Raw genomic sequence first — 22,843 nt, forward strand, 5'->3', positions numbered from 1 at the left:
CTCTGTCTTGACTTCAAAACCTTCACCAATCCCATTTGAAAATGAATGATCCACCATGCCCTCTGGTAGACTTGTATACATCGCATTTACTATATCATAAACTATGCCGTGAGAATTTGTCTGAGTGTAGGCCAATAAAAGACATATAGCATTCCTTCGTTTATTCGCAAAATCGTTCTTGCGTTATTTCTCAATAATCATTGCTGTATATTTATTTCGCAATTGTTTTCGCAATACTATCGCGTTATTTCGACAAAGTATTTCCAGGATAGGAAAGCCTTATGCTTTAATCCTGTTAATTAGTACGTGTTCCTCCCGCACCACAATTTGCGGAATGTTATGAATGCTTGTAATAGTTGCTACGCGCGGGTAAATACCCTATATAAGGCCGTGTCTGAATTACTTGGCTGCGGCTTAAAACTTACACCCGAGTCTCGCCGTAGACACGTGTGTAATTTCAAGGCGTTGCCAAGTCGAGTCATTTGGACACGGCTATAGCCTGGTACAGTATACTGTGTATACCCCAAAATAAATGTACGATTTCAAGTAGCGCTGCAGCGTGGAGCCATCATCTTCCCGATGGTTCTGTACCGACGTGCTCCTTATCATCGCTGGATCGTGGCCGGTGCTGACGGTGCTACTGGACGGCATCCTGGACCGTCGTGGCCCCGGCCTGATGTGGCTGACTTTCTGGGATTCAACCTACCCAACCGTGTGGTTGCGAAGGCCGATTTCTAAAGGTTACGTAATACTTTATTTTGAGTGAAACAACATGCACACAGACATGTTCACCCAGGCGGGCGAAATCTTTGAAAATCAATTACTCCCGTTTGGAAGACCGTACCTAAGCTTCATGCAACTTTCAGGGTTTGTTTCTCTCACAATGATCCAACTAGTCGTTGTGATATGTTCAGTACTTTCCGATGAAATTGAAAAAAATAGGCTTTGCTACGTGCATTTTTTAAGTTGTAACACTGGTGTTTGCAATATCTGTCAATCTTTGCAAGCCTCACACCATTAATAAGGTGCCTATCCATTATGATGTGCAGTAAAAATTTGCAGAATAGCCTCCTTAACGAGTTATTTATTAATAAATATCACCCTTTTTGCCGGCCTCCATTGGTCGATACCGAGACCCACGCGATGTCACGCCGAGTGATGCTAATAAATAAGCTAATATACGCTTCGTCATTGTTGCCCCAAAATCGGCCAAGCATGCAAGCCAACCTGAAAACCATGAACGTGAGTTTGGTTGGCCAAAAAAATCCTCGTCAAGATGTTGCTTGGAGATAGTTTAAGGTGTAACACAAGCGTTTGCAACAACAGATTAAGCTGAAATTCGGAATATACTTAGATAATCTAAGTGTTCAACAACTCGAGACAAAACAACATGAGGAGATTCCTAGAAATTGAGATAAATACATAAATTTGGGGACCTTTTTGAACGATTTTTTCCCGACTATAACTTATAAGATGACGACCCCTATTTTCTTTTATACGCGATTGTGTGCTTATTTTTCACGAAAACTTATTTTTCCGTGAGTGGCTGTTTTATTGTAACGTCCCTTGGAAAGCAAATAACGGTAGTTATTGTCCAACCATGGTCTAATGCAGCCATGGTCTAAATGGTTTTGAACAGCGCCCCCATGGGAAGATGGTGTCCAGCTTATTTTGTTGTCTGTAGTAAAATATTTCCGTTTTCAAGTTATATTCAGTTTTCATTGTACTCCCACTAAACAGAGGAAGTGAAGGTCAAGCAGTTTTGTGTCCGGGAATCAGAAATGTTGCTCAATGCACAGAATATTGTGTTCATTACACTATTGTGAAAAAAAATGAGCACAATATTCTTTTTAGTTCAAAAGATATAGTTGAAACTACTTTGTAAAATGTTGCCCTTATATCGCTTGTAACTTAATACAAGAAGACACCATGATGACGTCACAAAGTTTATAACATCTTCAGACCGGTGTCCAAGTTCATACCAGGTTTTATTATCAACCGTTTGGAAGAAATCTTAGTTTGTTTTGAGTTGAGGCTCATTTCTATATTTTGAGTTCACCTAACGTTGACCTTCCGGTAGCCCTGGAAGGAAAGGTCAGATGACTTTCACTTTGGTGATCAAAAATGTTTTTCAAGGTCTGGTCCATCAGATCACAAAGTATGAATGTCATCGTTTATTTTCTTCATGAGTTATAAAAAACCAAAAGTGTTCATATTTTGAACAAACATCGCGTGTGTTTGATGCACGATGACGTTATCATGACGTCAGACTAATATTCACCACTCGAGATCAGGGTGTTGAAAGTTACAAGTTCATACCATAAACAGTTTTGAAGAATACCCGCGGAGGATCGTTGTCGAGAGAAAAAAGCGATCAATTTGTACCATATCAAAAGAGTGATCGGGTTGAGATCACTGAATGGGCGTGAAAGCATGTAATACACGTTGGAAGTGACAGCACCAAGTACACGATATAATTAAATGTCTTGCTAATTGCGGTTTCGAATCAGGATACTGCCATTCAGCAAGCTGCCATTCCCAGGGCTTACCATTGAAAACGAAAGTGAAAATAAAGTAAGGCCCCTGGGACGTACGGTGGTTGTCGCCCTGCATTAGTGTTTATCGATAGATCCGCCATTTTTCTCCAGGAAACGCACGGTTTCGAGACAGATTTGCCAAAACCTGCACCATGTGAAGGGCAGCTAGATTACTCTGTCTTTGTTTTGTCTGTGTCCTTGTTTTGTTTGTAGGTCCTGTCATCTTCTTTTGTCGAAACTTCCTTGTTTGTCCGGTAAGTTATACATTCTTGATCAATGACGTGTGTAACATCATGCAGTCAATTTGGTGAGTACGGACCTTCCTTTGTGCATGATTGTGTATGCGTTATAATAATTATGTGTGCTTTCTGTAATGACAAAACAGTAGAGACATAAACTCAAACGGGCTCTTCAGTCATTGGGTGATCGGGTACGTCATTGGTTGATTGGGTACGACCCGGTCACCTTTTTGGAATGTATGTCCTGTCATACATTTGCGGAAATGCCCCAGTTTGGCGGAAATGCCCTAGTTTGGCGTTTGGGGGTTTTTTTTCGTCTTCTGCTTCTTTTGCTTGTTCTTCTACCCAAAACCCCATATACTTTGTACACGTTTCGTTCTCAATGCCACTTTTGACAATAAACAGACTTCAATCTTGATGAAACTTGGCATAGACATGGACCCCATAGTAAGTCGTGCATGGACACGTGACGTATGATGACATCATCACAAGTCATGTGACGTCATCTTGAAGGTGTACATTTTAAAGACTATATCTAGAGAACTACAAGGTTGATTGAATTTAAACTTGGATGTGTTATAGATGAAAATTGAAGTGATGTCATGATGACGTCATCATTTGATTTCGTATTATTACCGTGTTATTTAATCTGTGGGCTTCCCTTTATTGTGTTATTTCCCTGCCATTTGAAAAAAAATTTCTTGTGCATTTTGTTTGCCTTTTTTGTCCTGTTTGTTTGTCATTATGTGCGGGTCCGCATGCCGTTTCCGAGCAACAGTGACTTTGGATTCACTTTTGCGGTCCCTGGCCCACATTATCGTTTTCATCGTGATATTAAATGTGCCTCACAATAGGGAAGCCTATTCTCCGCAGGAATTTGTCAAATTGTATCAAACGAAGTGTCTAAGCCCATGTTTTTAAGATCAACGAATTCATCACAGCCATTTCTCAAATAAATGTACATTTATAAGCATAAATTAATATGCAAAGTAGCTACCGCCTTTTCCCCTTTCACATGTATACATGTATCTATTTAATAGAAATGTTTTATAAAACCTGACTCATGAAATCCAAGTTAATATTATTGTAATAGATGTCAGATTAAATCCATTTGAAAGTCATAGGGAGAATGCGGTTTATTATTATAGGCAGGGCTGACCTGGGTATAGTTCAGGGGTGATAAACAACGGACACGCCATTTCAGATCAGATTTCTTGACATACGATCCCCATTTCCGTTGATTTGACAGGGCCCTATCCCACTACAGGAAATCTGATACCATTAAACTATTGTTTTTAAACCGAAACAGGATGCCATAAATCCTGAAGACAGAAAAATATAATGTGGTGAGAAACAAATGAACGCCGACTTTGAGGTTATGTTGCAACATTTCCCACAGTCCCAATGTAATAAGGAGTTAGGGGTTTTCCAAAACATGGCATTATCTCCATTTCAACTTTGCCTGCTATTTTGGTCCCTAACCTTTGAAGATTCAAGTTCAACATTAAATAAATGTTTTCTTACAGAAATATCAAAATGTATGATTTTAAAGCAAGTGGGTTTTTTTTTTACTTTATAGGAAGTTCGGGACATTAAAAGATTTTAATGGTGAGCCAAAAAGAAAACGAAGCAGAGCTTTGAAAAAGGCCTATCATGTTTCATTTTAGCCCGGTGGTGACTGCATGACCTACAGTACAGACGTCAAGGCGTCGGGAATATACCTTATTCACGAGAAAGACACGAGATCGTGTTCTCTGAATCTATTTCATTCATTTTAAACTGTTGAATGGGATGAAGCAAGACTATTTCATGATTATAAGCGATTCAAGTCTCATTTTCGGTTTGTTTTAATGTTTTAGGGTATTTTTGTCAAGTTGGAAACTTTGAAAGTTTAAGCCTATACCGGCTTTTAAAACGCCTTAATTGCTAATTTGAAAATCGAAGAAGATTCTGAGAAAAAAAACATTAAGGCACTGACAATTTTAGTAATTCTAGTAAAAAAAAAGTTAATTCTTAAATGTTTGGATGTTTTGCTTCCATTAAAGGGACGGTAAACTGATGAGAAATGCTGTGGGTATTTTTATTATTATTCTGTAAGTTATTACAAAATTTCAATTTCTTTTAATATAACATGCACAATAATGTAATTGCAATTTTGTTTTAACCAAACTAATTATTAATTTTGCTAATTATAACTATTTGCAGTTGGCCGAGAATTTCTGATGTGGTTAAATAACACCGGTTTGGAATTCCAAGTAAACACAGTTTGGGCAATTTTATCCTGTCTATCCTGGTCTGCTCAAATTGACTTCATCGCTAAGAAAATCTCTAACAAAATTGCCTGGGTTAATTTAACCCATGAAAGGGTGAAAACTGCAACTACCCAAACTTGGGTTGTTCTATAACCAATTGTTTGGGTTAGAATTTCTGTTAAAATCAACCAAAAGTTGTCGTCATTCAAGACCAAATTAATATTAGTGTTGCCTCTCTGCTTCCACATTTAAAATGCTTAGTAGTGCCATGGTCTTTCCTTTACTGTAGCGTTGTGTGGTCCAGTTGTTCAAACGGTAACACTGAGAGAGACTCATCAAATTGCATAATCGCCTCGCTAGATTGATCCTCACTGCTGATTATAGGACACATATCGCAGAACTTCACGAGGCCCTCACATGGACTGCACTCCCTCTACGCTGGCGTTATAACAGAATGTGTGAATTGTACAAAAGTATTAACAAAATAAACCTGCACTCTCAACTCTCGCTTTCAGGCCCCAACTCATTCAATTGGCACCCCATCTATGTCCAATTGCTCATTATGCATGTCCTATGTTTATATTTAATGCCATCAAAATTATGTATGAAGATACAAGTGCTGTTGTTCTCACTCCCGAAGGTGAATCAGATTCGTTCTCCGTCAACACTGGAGTTCTTCAAGGTGATCCTCTCGCCCCCTACCTATTCATCATAGTTCTGGATTATGCCCTGTGGACAGCATTAAATGTAACCGATGGTCTCACCCTCTCACGCCGTAGGAGTAGTAGACACCCTGCCCAATACCTATCCGACCTAGATTATGCAGATGACATTAGTCTGCTTGCTGACACACTCCTTGATGCCGAATCTCTCCTCCATAAAGTAGAAGCTTGCTGCAAGTCCGTTGGTCTCCCTTAACACAAAGAAGACTAAGTACATGGTCATCAACCCATCTACCTCTGATGACGTCACTGCACTAGATGGCATAAGCTTGATAAAGTTGGTGACTTCAAGTATCTGGGCTCCTACACCAACACAGCTCATGACATCGAGTGTAGAAAAGCTCAAGCTTGGTCTGCTCTGTTCTCACTGATCAAAGTATGGCGATCCTCGATCTCCAAGACCACCAAACTTAAGATCTTCAAGACCTCAGTAGAATCCATCCTCCTCTACGGTTGCGAGTCCTGGACCCTGACCAAACAGATCTCTGCATCCATTGATGGCACCTATACACGGATGTTGCAGGCTGTACAGAACGTTTCTTGGCAACAACATCTCCCTAACTCTGTTCTGTATGGTGCCCTTCCCCCTATCTCCACCACCATCAGACAGCGTCGCCTTCGGCTAGCCGGTCACGTTTATCGACATAATGAGCCAGCTAGTCAAGTTCTACTCTGAAATCCTGAAGTCCCTCGACGAAAAGGTCGTCCCAACATGACCCTGAAAACATCCATCGAACTGGTCTGAGTGGTCCATCTCTTTCCAACACTATGCTCGACAGGGACTGTTGGGCCCAACTCATCAAGTCATCATGAAAATGAATGAATGAAGAAGAAGAAGAAGATGTTTATATTTTCATTCTAACCTATCCCTTTAATAACACATTTTTATGCAAGATTTTCAATTACTTTTTTTATTGTCATTTTTGTTTAGTTTGTTTGATTATTGTTTTCACTGTTTCAGTTTTTATTCATTCGTTTAAAAATTATCTTCTGTCCTGTTTTTGATATTTTGCGTGCATGATCGTGATGGCTATATCTCTATTTATGTTATGGCATAGTTATCTGTTGTGTTTGTTTCTTGCTTGTTTAATTTTATTTTAATTTTTTATTTTTTTTATTTTTTTTGACGTGTTCTTATTATTTATTTCCTTCGTTAAGAAGTTTGGTTGTTTCTTAAATATATATATACTAATATCTTTTGTGGTTGCTATTTTTAAAAGTAAAACTCAAGGAAACTTTTTGCAGAGCATATAAATTTTTTTATACGATGTATAATGAAATCAGATATCATTTCTTGTTCATTATTTTGTGTAAGGCGGATTCGTCCAAGCGAACGCTGATGGAACCATGTTCTTGGAACGAGGCCAACGAGGGATCGTTCCCTGTCCTCTCGTCATATCTCGCCAAATCTCGCCGGGTGACGTCGACGCAATGTACTGGTACTATGGCTCAACGAGCGGCACATCCCTGCTCATCTCGTACTTCTTGGGATGGGTGGCTCCCCAAAACGGGATCCCAGAGGGCGTCTATGATATCGACAATGAGTTCAATCTCATCATTGAGAACGTCACCGCCTCCTGTGAGGGAACCTACTACTTTCAGTTGAAACCGCGTTTGAAAATAATAGAAGAGGGACAGGTTGAAGTTCGTAATAAAGGTGAGTCCATTTTGTGATATGTATTTTTTTGCTTCAAATGTTACTGAACCGCATTTGTAAATTCTTTTTAAATATCCAAAACAAGACCAAGCAAAAATATATAATTTGTCATTGCTATATAAATACAAGCAATAATACGTTATCCCGGGGGATATTTAAAATTACCCCCCCCCCTCCAAAAAAAAAAGAATTAAATGAAATTAGAAAAAAACATTAAAAAGGTTCTGTACCTAGAATCTCCATGAAGATTGGCCCATTGGACCCAGGTCGATAATGATAATGATGTCTGGTTCCCTTTACTTCGTCCTGTGTGGAGTCCTGGACAAGTTTTCCATTATAACCGCCAGTCTATTTTGTTGTCAACTCTTAATTCAACCAACAGTCTCCCCAAGTCGTCCATATCCTACCGTCATCGGCTGCAATCAAGACCACGACGCAAACACGTGCGAGGTGAGAGTACGACACGACAGCACGGTGCATAACCTGACCTGCGTCATGGAGCAGGTCAAACCTGCCGTGGAATTGAGGTGGATCCGTCTGTTTTTGGGCGGGAAGACGGAACTGAACGCCTACAGAACAGTCAGGCCTGTAGTTCTACCGGCCTACACGAGTAAGCATCGTATTTTTTGAAGTTGCGTTCCCCATGCTATTTTTGAGTTCCATGCCCCAAAATCATTATCATTTTCTAAATAGGCCTAACTTTTGTTTTAGCCATACGAAATTTATTCACTTTAAAGACACGGACAGCAAAAGAGCTTTATGCCCGTAAGACGAACTGGTCTGTTACTCTACCGGCCCACATGGGTAAGCAATGTCCTGTCCATTGAAGTGTTAACAGTTTCCATTGAAGTGTGAAAAGCTTAAGCTCTAGACCAATTTGATCGAAGTTTCCCTTGAATCGTGAACTCACGATATGGTTAAATTCGTTAAAGCTGGTGTACATAAGTGGTACAATGCAACCTAACTATGACATGGGTCCTATGGTACAAAGGGAGTCGTTTTAGTTGCAAGGAAGTTCGGACGAACCGAAATATTTTTGGCTGGATCTAGAGTGCCAGCCAATAATGTTAAATACATAAAACCTTATCTCACTAACTGACTGACTGTCACTTGTAAGCCAAGCAGTGGTACAGTATAGAAATACCCGTGACGTAATAAACGAGCTAATTCCGGCCCATTGCGTAGACCAGATCATGAAATAGCCATTTTGGATTAATTCGGGCGATTCACAATGCAGTGCGCCACAAGTTTGCCACGGATAGTTCATTTTCGCAGTGCATTGTGGGAGATGGTCGACAAATTCATTTTGAAATTTGAAATTGTTAGCTTTCCGGTCAGTAGTTGCGTAAGCGTACTATGATTTGAGTATCTGTTTGCCCTTTTCTTTTCTTTTTATCAATATGGTGTTTTTGTAAGGCGGCGGAACGCTATGCCCCAATCTATAACAAATTAGCTCAAGTTGTCAACTGACACTCATTCAAATAAGCCGTGTTTTGTCAACCGTAAACTTGAAAAATGGGACTCTCCGTGGCAAACTTTTGGTGGCGCACTGCATTGTGAATCGTCCGAATTGAATAGGTTTTTCTGTGCGTTCTGGGACCAGCTTGCTAGGCTTGTACCGTTTTGACAGAGATCTGCCTGTACTTGATTGTTTACCCTTAATATCAGGTTCGTCGTTGAGGAACAACACCTATTCAACTTCAGCATCAATCCAAGTTCCTTCGGTAGACGATGATGCGGAATATGTGTGTGAGGCAGTGGGTGTTGCTGTGGGGAATAGTACGCGCACGAGGGTTCGCCTTACTAAAACTCACCCCACACCGGCAGCTCATGGCACAACGGCAACTCGTGACACCATGGCCACTCATGACACGACGGAATCTCATGACACGACGGCAACTCGTGACACGACGGCAACTCATGATAAAACAGGTTCTCTTTACTCTTTTTTGTTTTTCAAAAAGTGAAACTGGGGACCAGACTTTTAAGAGTGAAAATTCACTCTAACTTCTGATTGAACTGAACAACTTGGGGAAAAGAAATAAATCCAGTGGAATCTAGAGTAAAAATTCGATCTTATTGATTAATGAATTTTAATCTGGATCGTCTTGATCCTACTTTCAGTCCTATGGCATCCAGTTCAAGTGTATACAGGAAATGGGAAGGCGAAATGAATGAAATCGTTTAAATAGGTATGGAGGACGCGAGTGGGATGCGGAGAAAGCGAAATTGTTGGAACACTTTTTGCATCAGTCAAATCGTGATTCTTTTTTTTCTTCAAAGGCACAACTTCGGCTTTGGATGGGGAAGTAGTGAGAACAGACTACTCCATTGGAACCCAGACAACTGTCTTCATGATTGCGCCGATGGTGATATCCTCAATGTCACTCCTGTGTAGTGCTGTCTGCATGTCATGTGTTTGCATGGTAAGTATTGTATTCAGTAGAAGCTAGCTTCCTAGAAAACTGTTCCCTGCCCATTTGTGTGGCTTAGGCAACATCATCTAAACTGATCCAAATTGACAGTAGAATAATGATAACACTAGATCATAATGTAGCGGAAAGAGTTTCATGAGAAGCTATAGTGCTGATACTAAATGAAGACATGGATCTGGTTCTGTTGTCATTCTAAGGGTCCGTCTTTGGGGAATTTTGTAGTGTGATTAATGCGGGATTGGGAATAAGATGTACATCTGGTAATTTTTCTGTTTCTGCAGTTATTCCGAAGACAGAAGGATACGGCAAAGCCGATGCCAAACGTTAAGTATGATATCTCCAGAGCGTCTTAAGCTGAATCCGTTTAATATATTCTGAATCATCTTCAGACTAAGTATATGGATAACAATACAAGGATTTCTGTGTGATAAGAAACAAAAGAGTAATCGTTTATTTTTCTGTGAAGAATATGTTGTTTTCATGCTATTTAGTCATTGTGGTTTTAAAGAAGCCACATGTGAAAAACTCAGAGGCTGACTAACAACTGTAAATATTTTGCTAAACTGTAAATATTTTTGCTAAACTGTAAATATTTTTGCTTCTGACGTATGAGTCAGTTGTTAAAATAGCTACGGGAAGCGTCATATGTTTACACATACAAGAGTATGGATGAGAGGTAACTGAAGGGATTTCTGTGATAAGATACATAGCGACTCATCATGTGTTCTAATGTGGAATTATAGGTTTTTCCATTTGCCAAATAAGCTTGATATTACTTTTTACTTTAAATATTTTTCTATGTGGAAAGTTCAATCACTGCGCAGTGCTTTCATGAAAGCAAACTATGCAAGTCTGAGTTCATTTTTCGTAGAATTTTCCTACCTCCATGCTCCATGCTTTATATAAGGATTTTTCTATAGATTTTGTATGATTATGATTTTTTTTTACTTTTTGTACTCTTGTTTGTAATTCTTTTTACAGATAAGCTAGATTGTAATAAACGTTAACAAATGTGGTTATTTCTTTTACTATAAAAGTGAACAAATTAGTGTTCTTTTTAGACTTTTGTTGTAAAACGCTGGCGTCTTCATGTGACATTCAAATCGCTTTTTGCTTTTTGCTTTCCAGCCAAGACATGATTTTTTTTGTAATAGAATATAAGATCGACAGATTAATCCTGTACTCTGTGGTAAACTGGGTTAGAATGCAAAGAAAAGGTTGTTGTTTTCCATGTGGTTAATCAACTGCTGGTGCAAATCGCATGTGACTTTGAAATATTCGCACGTTGTTTGTGTTAAAATTGAAATGCCTCACAATAACTAAACAGACGATTTCACGGTTTCCAACCCAAAAAAAAAGAATTTTCAATTTCTTAATATTTGCAAAAACGGCGTGTTCTTTGTTTTGTACACAATTCAAAAAAATAAATGTATTCTTTTTGTGTCGGCAAGCTTGAATACAAATAAGCCTATAAGGAAGTGTATATTGCCGCACATTTCACGTACATGTAGATCTGATTCCTGTTTACAAGTGATGTGCGCCTGTAAGAGGGAAAGCATCATACTTGATTTCCGTTTTAAGTCCCATAAAAAGCATGTCTGGAAATCCCAGGAAGAATTACAAGATAGGGGACTTTCCACCTGCAAACAAATACTCAACCTTGTTCACAATGGGTGACATCCTGATTCTATTTTTAGATCTTTGCCGTTTACGTTAAATAACCAATGTGGATTTTGCTTTCGCAAAAAATCGGAGGTTTTGGTTTATATATATTTGCACTGATATTTAAGTGTAGGGCCATATTCTCAGATTTGGACAGACTCACTGTGTGGACATTGCAGTTGCGGAAATAAACGTTTCAACACATTGGTTTGTGGAGTTCGTAACAGAAACACAATGAACTCGGAAATTTGTACGGAAACCAAACGGGCAAATTATTATCACATGAACTCGTTGCGTGCACAAATAATTGTATACATGTAGTTGGATTTTTCCATTCTGTTACGGGTGTGCTCACAAACGCAAATCGGCTGTTTATATAACCACAAGTATAGGATCGACCCGACAAACAAACTTACCAGGATTCCATGAAAGAACTAACTCAATTTATTATTTTGATGATCAGTGTTTCAAGAAGCCTTAACTACCAATGGGGTTTGAGTTGATGGACACTAAAACTCTTGCCTATGTGCAGCTCTTATTTAGCCTGTGTGATTCTAAATCGAAATTGTCAATAAAAAGTAAAATGTGAACAAAAATTATATATATTTAAAAGCAAAAAAGTGAAAGAGTTCGTTGTTGTACAAATTCATGTTAAGCGTTACTCGTAAAATACCAGCAAGTCTATACACAACACCAGCAAGTTTAGCTTAAAGATGCATTCTCCATGCTATTATCGCGTTTCACCTCGAAAAATAAATACTTTTTTTCAATTGCTCTTTTCCAAGCAATATAAAAGTTTTCCACTTTTGAATGAGACATTGAACAAAATAAATTCATCATCGTTTAGTAATTCAAAAATGTTTTTCATAAAATTCGAATTATTGGCTGTCAGACAATAATTTGGCTCTCTCGGCGGTTTATTTGTGTACAAATTGAAAGCTCTTTTTTAAGAGGATTGTAGACGCAAAAAATCGGAATTTAGTAGTTTTTTGATTAAAACAAAACGAATCCATTTTTGTACAGCGTGGGGGATGCATCTTTAACAAAATTATGCCAAAACCCAATGCTGAAAAGCTAAAAAGACGTAAAGATTTCAAGCTTGTCGATGCTGAAGAAAATAAATTGTAGTAAAGTTTGCAATTGCACTACATGTAGCAACAAGAAATCTCTTTTTGTAAATAGTTCTGGAAAGACCGGTGGAATCTTAACGTTATTGGACACTATGCTCTGCTCGTCATGATCAGGAGACTGAGTGATTCCAACGAGATTTCTTGTCACGTGGTGTCAAGTCTAAAATCTAACTGGTTCCTCATTGTCAAATAAAAGTTCTTTCCAAAACCCACCGGTTCAAAGAACGCTTTCATTCTTGAAGACGCAACACCTAATAATCTCTATTATTGACGCTTAAACAAGTTGTTTACAAACAGAAAACGCATGAGTATCTAAGTTTTTTTCGCGAAATTTTAAATGTTTGTGCGTATGGACATACACGGGGGAAGGTTTCCATTCAAGAGGTAAGATCCACATAGTTATTACCGATAACCCTTTTTCTGAGTCTCCCGTCCTTGTTTATAATTCGGCGCGGCAGGTTTTGTGAGGGGGGGAGGACCAGAAAACAAAATGGCCACAATTATATGTTCATTAAAAGCGTAGTCTTCGTTGAAAGGGTATATATACTAGTAGCGGTGGTGAGGTACTGGCGCTAACATTTGCTTTGAGAAAAGAACAGACAAAACTGACGCCGGGTTGCAAGTTGGTCATCCCCCCCCCCCCAGAAAAGAAGCAATCATTCATCGACAGCAGTCATCTCCCGATTTAATTCAGTTCCTGTTTATATTTGTCGAATTCATCCCTCCAGTTCGCCATGTCCGTGTACTTCCAATTGTACAAAGCTTGTTTCCAGTCAAGCTGTGCAGTCTCCATATCAGCTGCAATCAAACAGAAAGAGGGGAAATATCAAAGATGATGTCCTCTTTCTTTAAAATATTTCAATGACTCCCAGGAAATACCTGTGATGAAAGCGCATGGGAAATGCTATAAACGCAAGTGCATTAATGTCGTGGAACCAAAAACATCCTACGTCTGTGTAAATGCATTAATTAATCTCTGGGGAAAACATATGAGGATATATATTTTTTAGAATCACTGATTACCCGTTATGGCCCTGAGATGGACCACGTAGTTGTTCCAGAAGTGACATTCCCGACTCTTGAGGGCTCTCTTCGTCGTGAGGTTCAAGTCTAGTTCTTTGTACTCCAGTTCCGGGATGGTAAACCTTGGCCAGAAGCCCATGTCCGACTCCGATGTTGATTCAAGACTTGGGTTTCTGGGGGTAGAAAGAAAGAAACTGTCATTTTGGTCGGGTTTTTTTCTAATTACCGAATGTAGCTTCCGAGGGAGGGTGCTTCAGAGTGAAGTCGGATTTGCATAATTTTTAATTATTCTGACATTTTGTCTGTCCAAAACATTCATATTTCTCAAATTCAAATTATCTTTTTCCTAGCTCCATGTTCAAACGAGACAAAAGCGTGGCGAGAACCCCTGTAGCATGGGCTTAGCGACTGACTTTGAATGTTGTGGGAGAGTTGGCACATGAAGAGCGCTTTATGGTAAACAAAAGACCCAGAACAAAATGTGATGAATGTGACGGTGCGCGTACGGTATCAATGGCGCTCAGTTGTCCTTCAGTATGGGCTAAGTTAGTCATTATTCCCCGTTGAGGGGGTACTCACAAGTGCATGGAATCTACAGCCATACTCACCCAGTCTTGGCAAAAGTGGTCCAGAACTCCATGAACTTGACCGACAGCGCCATGTCGTCCAGACTCTGGGCCGGGGATGGCTGGCACTCCCATGAGAACGGGCAGCCGAATACGTACCAGGGGTCGCTACCGTGCGTGGCCCCCAGCCATGGCGGGAGGACACTGTCGCTCACCCGTGTCATTTGATACATGAACACGTTATCGCCACTTTGGGCGTGATAGCGCGCCACTCGGTCGGTTCCGCTGACAAAGAACTCATCGGTGAAATAGTCCAAGTACGACTGTAAGTAGTCAGCGTCTGCGTTATCAGCCTGGGACCAGTCAACGTATTCCTGCTTGATAGCGTCTACTAGTAGGTCATTAGAGGCCTCCGTACCACCTTAAGACAACAGTAATTGTCCAAAGTCAGTCTTAAAAATACCTCTTCACGCACAAACTATTTCCATTTGTATCATTTTTCAAAATTGATTGGTTTTTTAGTCTGATATGTATTAATCGAGCTTAGAATTGGATGGTAAATTAAATCTCACCATAATAGTGGGCTATTTCCGCAGAGAGGGCTTGATCAAAAATCTCCTTGTTCAAAACTGGGGGCTCTGGTGGCGTCATAAATGGAATGAATAACGGGTTGTATAAGGCGAAAAGGGTTGCTTCGTCTCTGGTAGTACCAAGGAGTAATGGGGCGTGGTTATATCGCCCAGTGGAGTACAGATTGGAAGGCGTGTCTACCAAGAATGTGCCATCTACTACCACTGGGGGGACGATAGACGTGAAGCCCGTCTGAAATCGAGGTGGGAAAATATTATGTCATATTTGTACACACATACTTTTTGATTTTGAGTTTAATGCTGAGTTTGTGCTCATTAAAACCTGGCCAATCAGACAAAGAGGAGGAGAATGCCACGGCGCAACAGCAACCAATGAAATTTCCAAATTGGGAGGCCATTGCTATCCTGATTCGATGAGTTCTGCAGTCTGCTGCTGGGCCCAATTTCATAAAGCTGCTTATGCAGAAAATTTGCTTAAGCAAGAAAAAACATTGCTTAGTTAAACTTGATTACCGACCAAAACTCCATGTGATGTGCATTGCTTGTGACCGGTATTCAGCTGTTGTTTACTTAGCATAACAATTGCATGGAGTTTTGGCAGGTAACCTGATTTTATTAAGCAAGACGTTTTGTGCTTAAGCAAATGTTGTGCTTAAGCAGCTCTATGAAATTGGCCGCATGTCTATATAACCTATACGCAGCCTATCTAGTACCTTACATATTCAAGCTTGGTTTTAACAGCCATGTCAGCCCTTGAGTTTTGTCCAGTGTTGTAGAACTCGTTCCCGTACTCGTACTCGAGTATATTTTTCTGGTACTCGTACTCATGAGAAACTCGTATTCGTACTCACAAGACAAATACCCGTACTCGTCTCGCACTCATGACAAAGTATTCGTACTCAGTTGTCTTAGAGGGCTTTCCTAATTCGAAACCAGTCTTTTTTGGGTCCCATATGTGGCCGGGAAGTCCCCACTGTAAATGAAGAGTATGATGATATACTTAGGAAAGAAGTTATGAAAAGTTTTGTAAAAGTTTGATGTGAGTTTTGAACGATGGATTACCGGTTCAATTGCAGTCAATACAGCCATTGCGTCCTTGTCTCGTAAGCAGTCGACCAAGGCAACGCTGTCCTGCGTATTACAACCCAACTTCGTTCCCCTATCAAATGCCTGCTGTCGAAGACGCTCACTGTTCCCATCAGCATACGCCCATCGAGAAAATGCCGTGCCACTCTGTATACGACAAACAAGACTTGGTAACCACCTGGCCATTGTGTTGCCACAGTGGCGTAGCCAGGGCTGTCACCATTGGGGATGGAGCGTGTGGGTGTGTATGTGTGTGTGTGGGGGGGGGGGCTGGGTGTTACGGGGGACAAGTTCTGTTAGTCTCGTTATCAAACCATGGGGCTTATAGGGTAAGGGGGCGGCTGCCCCCCCCCCCTTACCTCCCCTCCCCCTTGTCTTCGCCACTGCGTTGCCACAACACGAAGTGAGGCTTAAGATATCGGCTCATTTCAAGATCCCTAAAAAAATATCCGAAGCGTGAGGCTTCGCAAGAGCTCAGGTATTTCCGGGCGTCAAACAATGTTTATTTGCCAACAGAATACCTGTCTTGCTTGTTATCTGTTCTGAACATTTTGAGTTCATAACTGTTCGATGTCATGCGTTCTACCAAGCATCTGTATTAAATGCCCGGTGTGGACGTTGTACGGTACCCCGAGTATGCACTTGTACTTTGTACGAGGGTTTGGCTTTACTGAGTCATGCTCTATTGTTGAGTGTGGCGGATACCTGACCTACGATTTGACAGAATAGTTATGGGTCTGGGAACCTGACTATACAGATACATTTCTCCTGCTTGTAATGATCAGCGACTTTCTTGGCCGCAGAAAAAAACTTCCCGGTCTGAGTCCACAAATCTCACCTGCAAGATAGCATTTTTGAACAGCCCCTGCGCCAGCTCAGACAGTAGCAGTAAACTGACGCTAGCTCCCCCAGCGCTCTCGCCGAAGATTGTGATCCGTTCGCTGTCACCGCCAAAGGCTGGAGGACGAGACAACAACGTCGTGACACCAGAAGGTTATTTAAAAGCATGCAAGATCTTTTGCATTTATCCCAAAAGTAATCCACCAAATTATTATCAAAAGCTTAGTTGGATTAAGAAATCCTAAACATTGACTAAACACCAATACAAAATTTCCGTCTGGCTTGCTGTCATTTAGAAGGAATCAACGGTTGTAGGTGATTTCCAACGATGTTAAATTGACCGACTTTTGAATAAATCGTGCTATTGACGAATTTCAGATGAAAAGGTTATGCATGGTGTTTTCTCAAAGAGTGTAATATCCACTGAGCTGTAACTTTAGCAGGTTAGGTTTTGAAGATCATTTTTCGAGTCTTGATCGGTGTAATTATTGGACACGAGTAAAAATTAATGCATGAAACTCAAATGACCCTGTATGTCTTTAATATAACAGACTAACATTGTCAAAAAAACTTCTTTGAAACATTTTACTGAAGTTACGAGACAACAGACCAAATAAACAATTTTCCTGGGAATTCGAGAGATTCTATTATTTTCAATCGTTTTTTTTTATTTCGAAATCAATCGAATGTTTTCAATCATGTGGAAGAGGACGCAGGAAATTGTGGCGGATCTGGAGGTTTAGGGGGTGGCGGTGGATGAGGGAACATGGATTGTGATGGGAATGGAATCGGAAGGTGGAGCTATTTCAATTTGTTTTATATCCCCTCTAATTTCCCTGATCATCACGACCTATAAAACCAAGACGAAGTGTCGACAGGTGCAGCATTCGATTTGTGATCTAACCTGCTATATTTTCCTTAATCCATTTCAAGGCAAAGACCTGGTCCAGTAGGCCAATGTTACCGGGCGCCGCCTCGTCACCTATTGATAAGGAATGAGACAAGAAACGAACAAGTTTACTTGTACCTATGGAAAACATAAACTTAGTTGCCCGGTATATGTCTGTAACTGGCCTAATAAAGAGTTTAAAAGCCTACTGCGCTCTCCGAGCCAATGTTCTGGTCATGTCGTAATATAAGTTGAGTTTTTTTAAGTTTCTTCAAGCCAGTTTCATTCTTTCCAAGCAATTCCTATTAGAGCATTTTGAGAAATACCTGTTGTAAGAAATCCGAAGACTTCCACTCGATAGTTGATGGTCACGACTATGACGTCACCAACGGCGACCAATGGCTGTCCAAGATGATTCGACGTAATGGCGGAACCAGCAGCAAATCCGCCCCCATGGATCCAGACCATCACTGCAGCGCCCTCTTGCTGTAGAAATGTGAAAATAGGATAGCAAAGTCACACCTAGGCCTACACTGCGCAACCAAGTAATTCTCCTTCAATCAGAAAATTTACAATATTACTTATAAGGCAGTGGCGTAGCCAGGAATTTTTCAGTGGGGGGGGGGGGGGGGGGGGGGGGGGGGGGGGGGGGGGCGCTGGAACATTTCATGGGGGGGGGGGCGTCATGTTGGGGCGAAGCGCGAAGCGCGAAGCGCGAAGCCCTTACGGCGTGGGGGTTCTAGATGTGATGTGATCTGAAGCAATTTCTTATCACCTTCCTCTATGCTTTAACTAATATTTTCTTAGCAAAAGATAATTATTTGAACATCGTTTTCGAGGTTGGAGTCATTGAATCAGCTATCGGTATTCTGAGCTATAGGCGTGGGGTTCGGGGACCGCTTAAAGGTAGAGTCCATCATTTGTAATTTGTGCATTTTGTTCGTTTGAAGCAACAAAAGAGTTCAAAATCTAATGAAGGATACTGAGCAACTAACCTGATGAAGTTTCAGCTAAGCTTCAGCTGTACATTCCGAGAAAAACAGCATTCTAAGATCTCAATTTCAAATCAAAAGTTACTGAATCATGTTTTGAATTGTTTTGAATTGCAACTATACGCGACGTCGCGCACTGATCCGACGAATTATAACAACCGCGCGCGCGTGTGCGTCGTTCGAATACTTGTGCGCGCTGCGCTGAATAACAAAACGAACTACTAATTTAAATTTTCCTACGGTGCTTCTTAAGAATCACCGTTGGAAATGCCTTCTTTCGTTGATTACTTCAAAATGACAGCTTCCCAGAAAGAATAATTTCACAGGGAGTTTAGTCTCCTTACTATCTTTCAACCAAGTTAGTTTTTCAACAATAATTACGCCAGTTACTTTTCGGATGGCTGCAAATGATGGACTCTACCTTTAAGGGCCCCGAAACAAATTGGATTCTCGATGCTCTGTGGTGTGATCTGAGGCAATTTCTTACCACTTTAACCAATAATTATCTTCAATTTAAACATAATTTTCGAGGTTTTCTCAGCTAAAGGCATAAGAACATTTTTTGAACATTGTTTTCGAGGTTGGAGTCATTGAACCAGCTACCAGAATTCTGAGCTATAGGCGTATTGGATTCTAAATGCTCTGTGGTGCTATCTGAGGCAATTTCTGACCACTTAAACCAATATTTTCTAAGCAAAAGATACATTGTAGTACATAATAGGGTCCTGTAAAGGAGACACGAGTTCAAAAATCGGGGGGGGGGACATTTGATATAGACCGCTTGCAGACGCGTTCGATAATTGACGCGCGAAGGAGTGCGACGCCATGTTGTGGGACAAAATGTGTATTGATAGATATGCGCTTGTCCCACAACATGGCGTCGCGCGCCTTCGCGCGACGATTATCGAACGCGTCTGCAAGCGGTCTATTGTGTCCCCCACCCTTCAAAAAGTAGGGGGGACCAGTCCCCCTGGATTGACGCCCATGTAGATCAATGATAATTTGTTTAGAAACTCAAAATCTCAGTGGCGGGCGACTGGGGGGGGGGGGGGGGGGGGGGGGGCGACAAGGTTTCATGGGCCCCCCACGCCCCCCCCCCCCCCCCCCCCGCGGCTACGCCACTGATTTCAAGGAATTTTAATTGGTCTATTATTATTATTTAGCTTATATGAATGGAGGAAAAAGTTTGTGCGTGGCCGATTCGCGTGATATCGCTGACTGAAACTGTGTGACCCACGGACCACCTGTCTATATTACGCGTTCCGTGGTGTGAGCGAGCAGTGCAGTGGGTGTTAATAAGGGAATAACAGTGTGAGGAGCCGGTCTTCACTGCGTGATAATGACCGGGTTTGGGGGTGACCGCTGTTCGTCTCGGTCCATTAACAGCGGTCACCCCCACACCCGGTCATTATCACACAGTGAAGACCGGATTCTCACACTGTTATTCCCATTAATAAATACCTTTTAAACGAAATAAACAGTTAAAATGCTCCAATTTTGTGACTTTTTTCGGGGCGATATTTCCAGACTTTTTGTGTTCATGTTCATGGGCCATATTTTAGCTTAACAGCTATAACGACGTAAACTCAACTTCAGAAACTGCTGCCGTAGCGAAACAAATTACAACAATGTTTTCATATCTTTACCTGATGGAGGAAGCTGAAATCTCGTTTACACATTCCTTGTGTCCGGAATTACAAAGATGCTTGGTTTAGGAAAGGTAAATATGTCGGTGGGTGAAGTGTTCAAAGAAAATAAATCGTAGATCTACGCTTTCGTCGTAAACATCCTCAGTATATACTGCACTGCTGTACGATCCCGATGTCGTTTCAAAACTTCCTTACGCGCGCGCACGCACGCATCCCTAGCAACTGTGTTGCGTACGCGCGCGTCAGTCTCACGCGATGGGGGTTGAGCGCATGTGCAGTGCTCTATTGTTACAAGCTACACCGCAGGACTGTTACTATATTTTGACCAATCATTGGCTTGCATGGGGCTGAACGGGGCTTGATCAATGCTGGTTCAGGGGCCATTTATTCGCTTGATCTTTGAAGCCGGTCCATTATCACCGTTAATGCCCGGCCACGTGATCGAGTCTCGACCAATCAGAAACCATCAACTCTCCAAGGTATTTATTAATACGCATTTTAGATTATCATTATGCACTATGTCACGTCGGTTGTCAGCTTACTGGTCCGCGGTCGCCGGTCGAAGGGTCGTTTTTCAGTGGTCATCATGTGGATCATTCGCGACTATTTAGATTGAGATCAATGATAATTTTTCTTAGAAACTCAAAATCTCAGTGGGGGGCGACTGGGGGGGCGACAAGGTTTCATGGGGGGGGGCGACCACGCCCCCCCCCCCCCATGGCTACGCCACTGCTTTAAGGGAATAAAGGATCGTTTGCATTTTATCCCCCCCCCCCCCCCAGAAAAAAAGTAAATAAATTAAACAAAGATCATACTGGTACTTAACTCCCCATGAAACCATTCCGTCTGGCTTGCTGTCATTTAGAAGAAATCAAGAAGTGTAGAAGATTTCCAGCGACCAGTCAGTTGAGTGATTTTTGAAAATAAAGAGAGCTATAGCCAAGTTCGCGCAAGGACTACGGTTGACCAATGGTTAACTAACGTTTGCCCGAACTCTGTCTAGTCGACGGTGGTTGACTACGCTAGTCGACTATTTGGAACCAGCCTACTGGGGTTGGTTGCTTCGCTGGTAACCAATAGCCGCGTGCATTCATAACGCTAGCAGAGAGCCAGGATCCAGAAGTTTTGCGATGACATTTTGACCAGCGTTTGACTAGTCTGGTTCCCAGACCAAAAGATTCCGACTATTCCTGATGAATCTTAGGTCCGGTAGCCTCCGGTAATACAATGTATTACAATTTACGTCACGTGACTAAAACGGGAGGAATTCCTCCTTTTTCCGAAAATTTCCGAAGTTTGCCGAAGTCGTTTCGTCGACAATCGGATAGCGCCCGAGTATTTCCGAGTATATAATATAGGTTTAATTAACTGCTAATTGCTTATTAATTTTATTTTAAATGAGTTGATAATTAATATTCATTGATTTCATTTAGAAAACTTGAAATTCAACGACGATTTTGTGCATCAAATATACTCGGATCGTACGGGCGAACTTTTTGCTGCGTCATGTACAATTTTGAATTTGACGACCGTTACCGAGATTTTCCAAAACTCGGTCTCCATTCGGCTCCGCCTGCTAACAGTGCTATTTGGTTCCGTAATTTTGAAGATTCCAGATCAACATTACTCAATGTTATCTTACAAAAACATCAAACTGTATTATCATTAATGTTTGATATTACGAAGCAAGTGATTTATTTAAAGATTTGATCAGAACATTAAAAGCTACAAGGGATAAAGCGATATCGGAAACGAAGCCGCGCTTTGAAAAAGGGCCATTAATGTCGTCATGTTTATTTTTAGCCACGGAGGCTGCCTGACCTACAATTTAAGACGTGAGCGTCGGGAATAATTGTCAGGTCTGGGAACCAGACTAGCATTTGACTAGAGACATTCGCACGTTGCTATCAGTGCGCAGGCGTACGATACGTCACAAATCAACCACTAGTCGACTAACGGTCCTTGCCCGAACTTGGCGAATAATGACTTATTTGTGTTTCGCGATCAAATGGTTGTGCACGGTTTTTCCCTATCTTCTCTGTTTGAAATTTATAAAGCAAATGATGCCATGTGGCTTATTAGAAAAAGAAACTATAACACTTACTATTGCTGGTCTCGGTGCATAGATATTCAGATGTAGACAATCTTCACTCATGGATGGTAGTGGTTGCAATGGAAATTCTCTCTGTACGCAAGCGTCTCTGAAGTACGTAGCGTTGTAAGTACCATCCCACGGCTGTTTGGCAGACGGGGGTTTGAAACGCAGCGGTCCCGTAGGCGGCTCGGCGAACGGCACGCCCTTGAACACATCGATGGTCTTGTTCACTCCGATGAACTCGGATTCTTCAAAGGTCTCGGTGGTACCCATAAGTGTTCCTTGTTCTACGGTTACGATTGGCTGAGATTGGACGATACTCAGCGTCACAAACAAACCGAGTAACAAGTAGACTTGAACGGGAAAACACTTGCTACCCATGGTGCAGATTTCTATGCAATCGCACACTTTTAAATCTCACGTTTTCTTGTCAAGAACACAATGTTGTAACAGACTCGATTATGTGTTGCTGTTGTCAC

The 22,843-nt window shown here is 41.2% G+C and overlaps 2 protein-coding genes across 6 annotated transcripts; one reads left to right on the forward strand and one right to left on the reverse strand.

Moving 5' to 3' along the window:
- The first annotated feature begins 410 nt into the window (after window positions 1-410).
- On the forward strand, window positions 411-11,316 carry LOC119738362. Of its 5 annotated transcripts, none has more exons than XM_038213231.1 (7): window positions 416-740; window positions 4,982-5,031; window positions 7,066-7,407; window positions 7,790-8,017; window positions 9,070-9,339; window positions 9,691-9,833; window positions 10,124-11,316. In XM_038213231.1, the coding sequence occupies exons 3-7, from the start codon at window positions 7,098-7,100 to the stop codon at window positions 10,193-10,195; spliced, it is 1,023 nt and encodes a 340-aa protein (XP_038069159.1). In that variant the 5' UTR covers window positions 416-740; window positions 4,982-5,031; window positions 7,066-7,097; the 3' UTR covers window positions 10,196-11,316. The 5 variants fall into 5 exon arrangements, with proteins under 5 accessions (XP_038069160.1, XP_038069156.1, XP_038069159.1 ...); XM_038213230.1 differs by lacking the exon at window positions 4,982-5,031 and adding an exon at window positions 4,822-4,869 and having other exon boundaries at window positions 417-740; XM_038213228.1 differs by lacking the exon at window positions 4,982-5,031 and having other exon boundaries at window positions 415-740.
- A 222-nt stretch (window positions 11,317-11,538) lies between these two features.
- LOC119738361 (cholinesterase 1-like) lies at window positions 11,539-22,843 on the reverse strand. The gene is made up of 9 exons (XM_038213227.1): window positions 22,374-22,843; window positions 17,955-18,114; window positions 17,644-17,721; window positions 16,738-16,856; window positions 15,876-16,046; window positions 14,796-15,045; window positions 14,266-14,644; window positions 13,658-13,830; window positions 11,539-13,432 (listed from the first exon to the last, which is right to left on the reverse strand). Exons 1-9 carry the CDS (start codon window positions 22,743-22,745, stop codon window positions 13,320-13,322), a joined length of 1,815 nt encoding a protein of 604 aa, XP_038069155.1. The 5' UTR covers window positions 22,746-22,843; the 3' UTR covers window positions 11,539-13,319.

Source organism: Patiria miniata, unplaced genomic scaffold (assembly GCF_015706575.1).
Source record: "Patiria miniata isolate m_02_andy unplaced genomic scaffold, ASM1570657v1 HiC_scaffold_3, whole genome shotgun sequence".
NCBI classification, from domain to species: Eukaryota; Metazoa; Echinodermata; class Asteroidea; order Valvatida; family Asterinidae; genus Patiria; species Patiria miniata.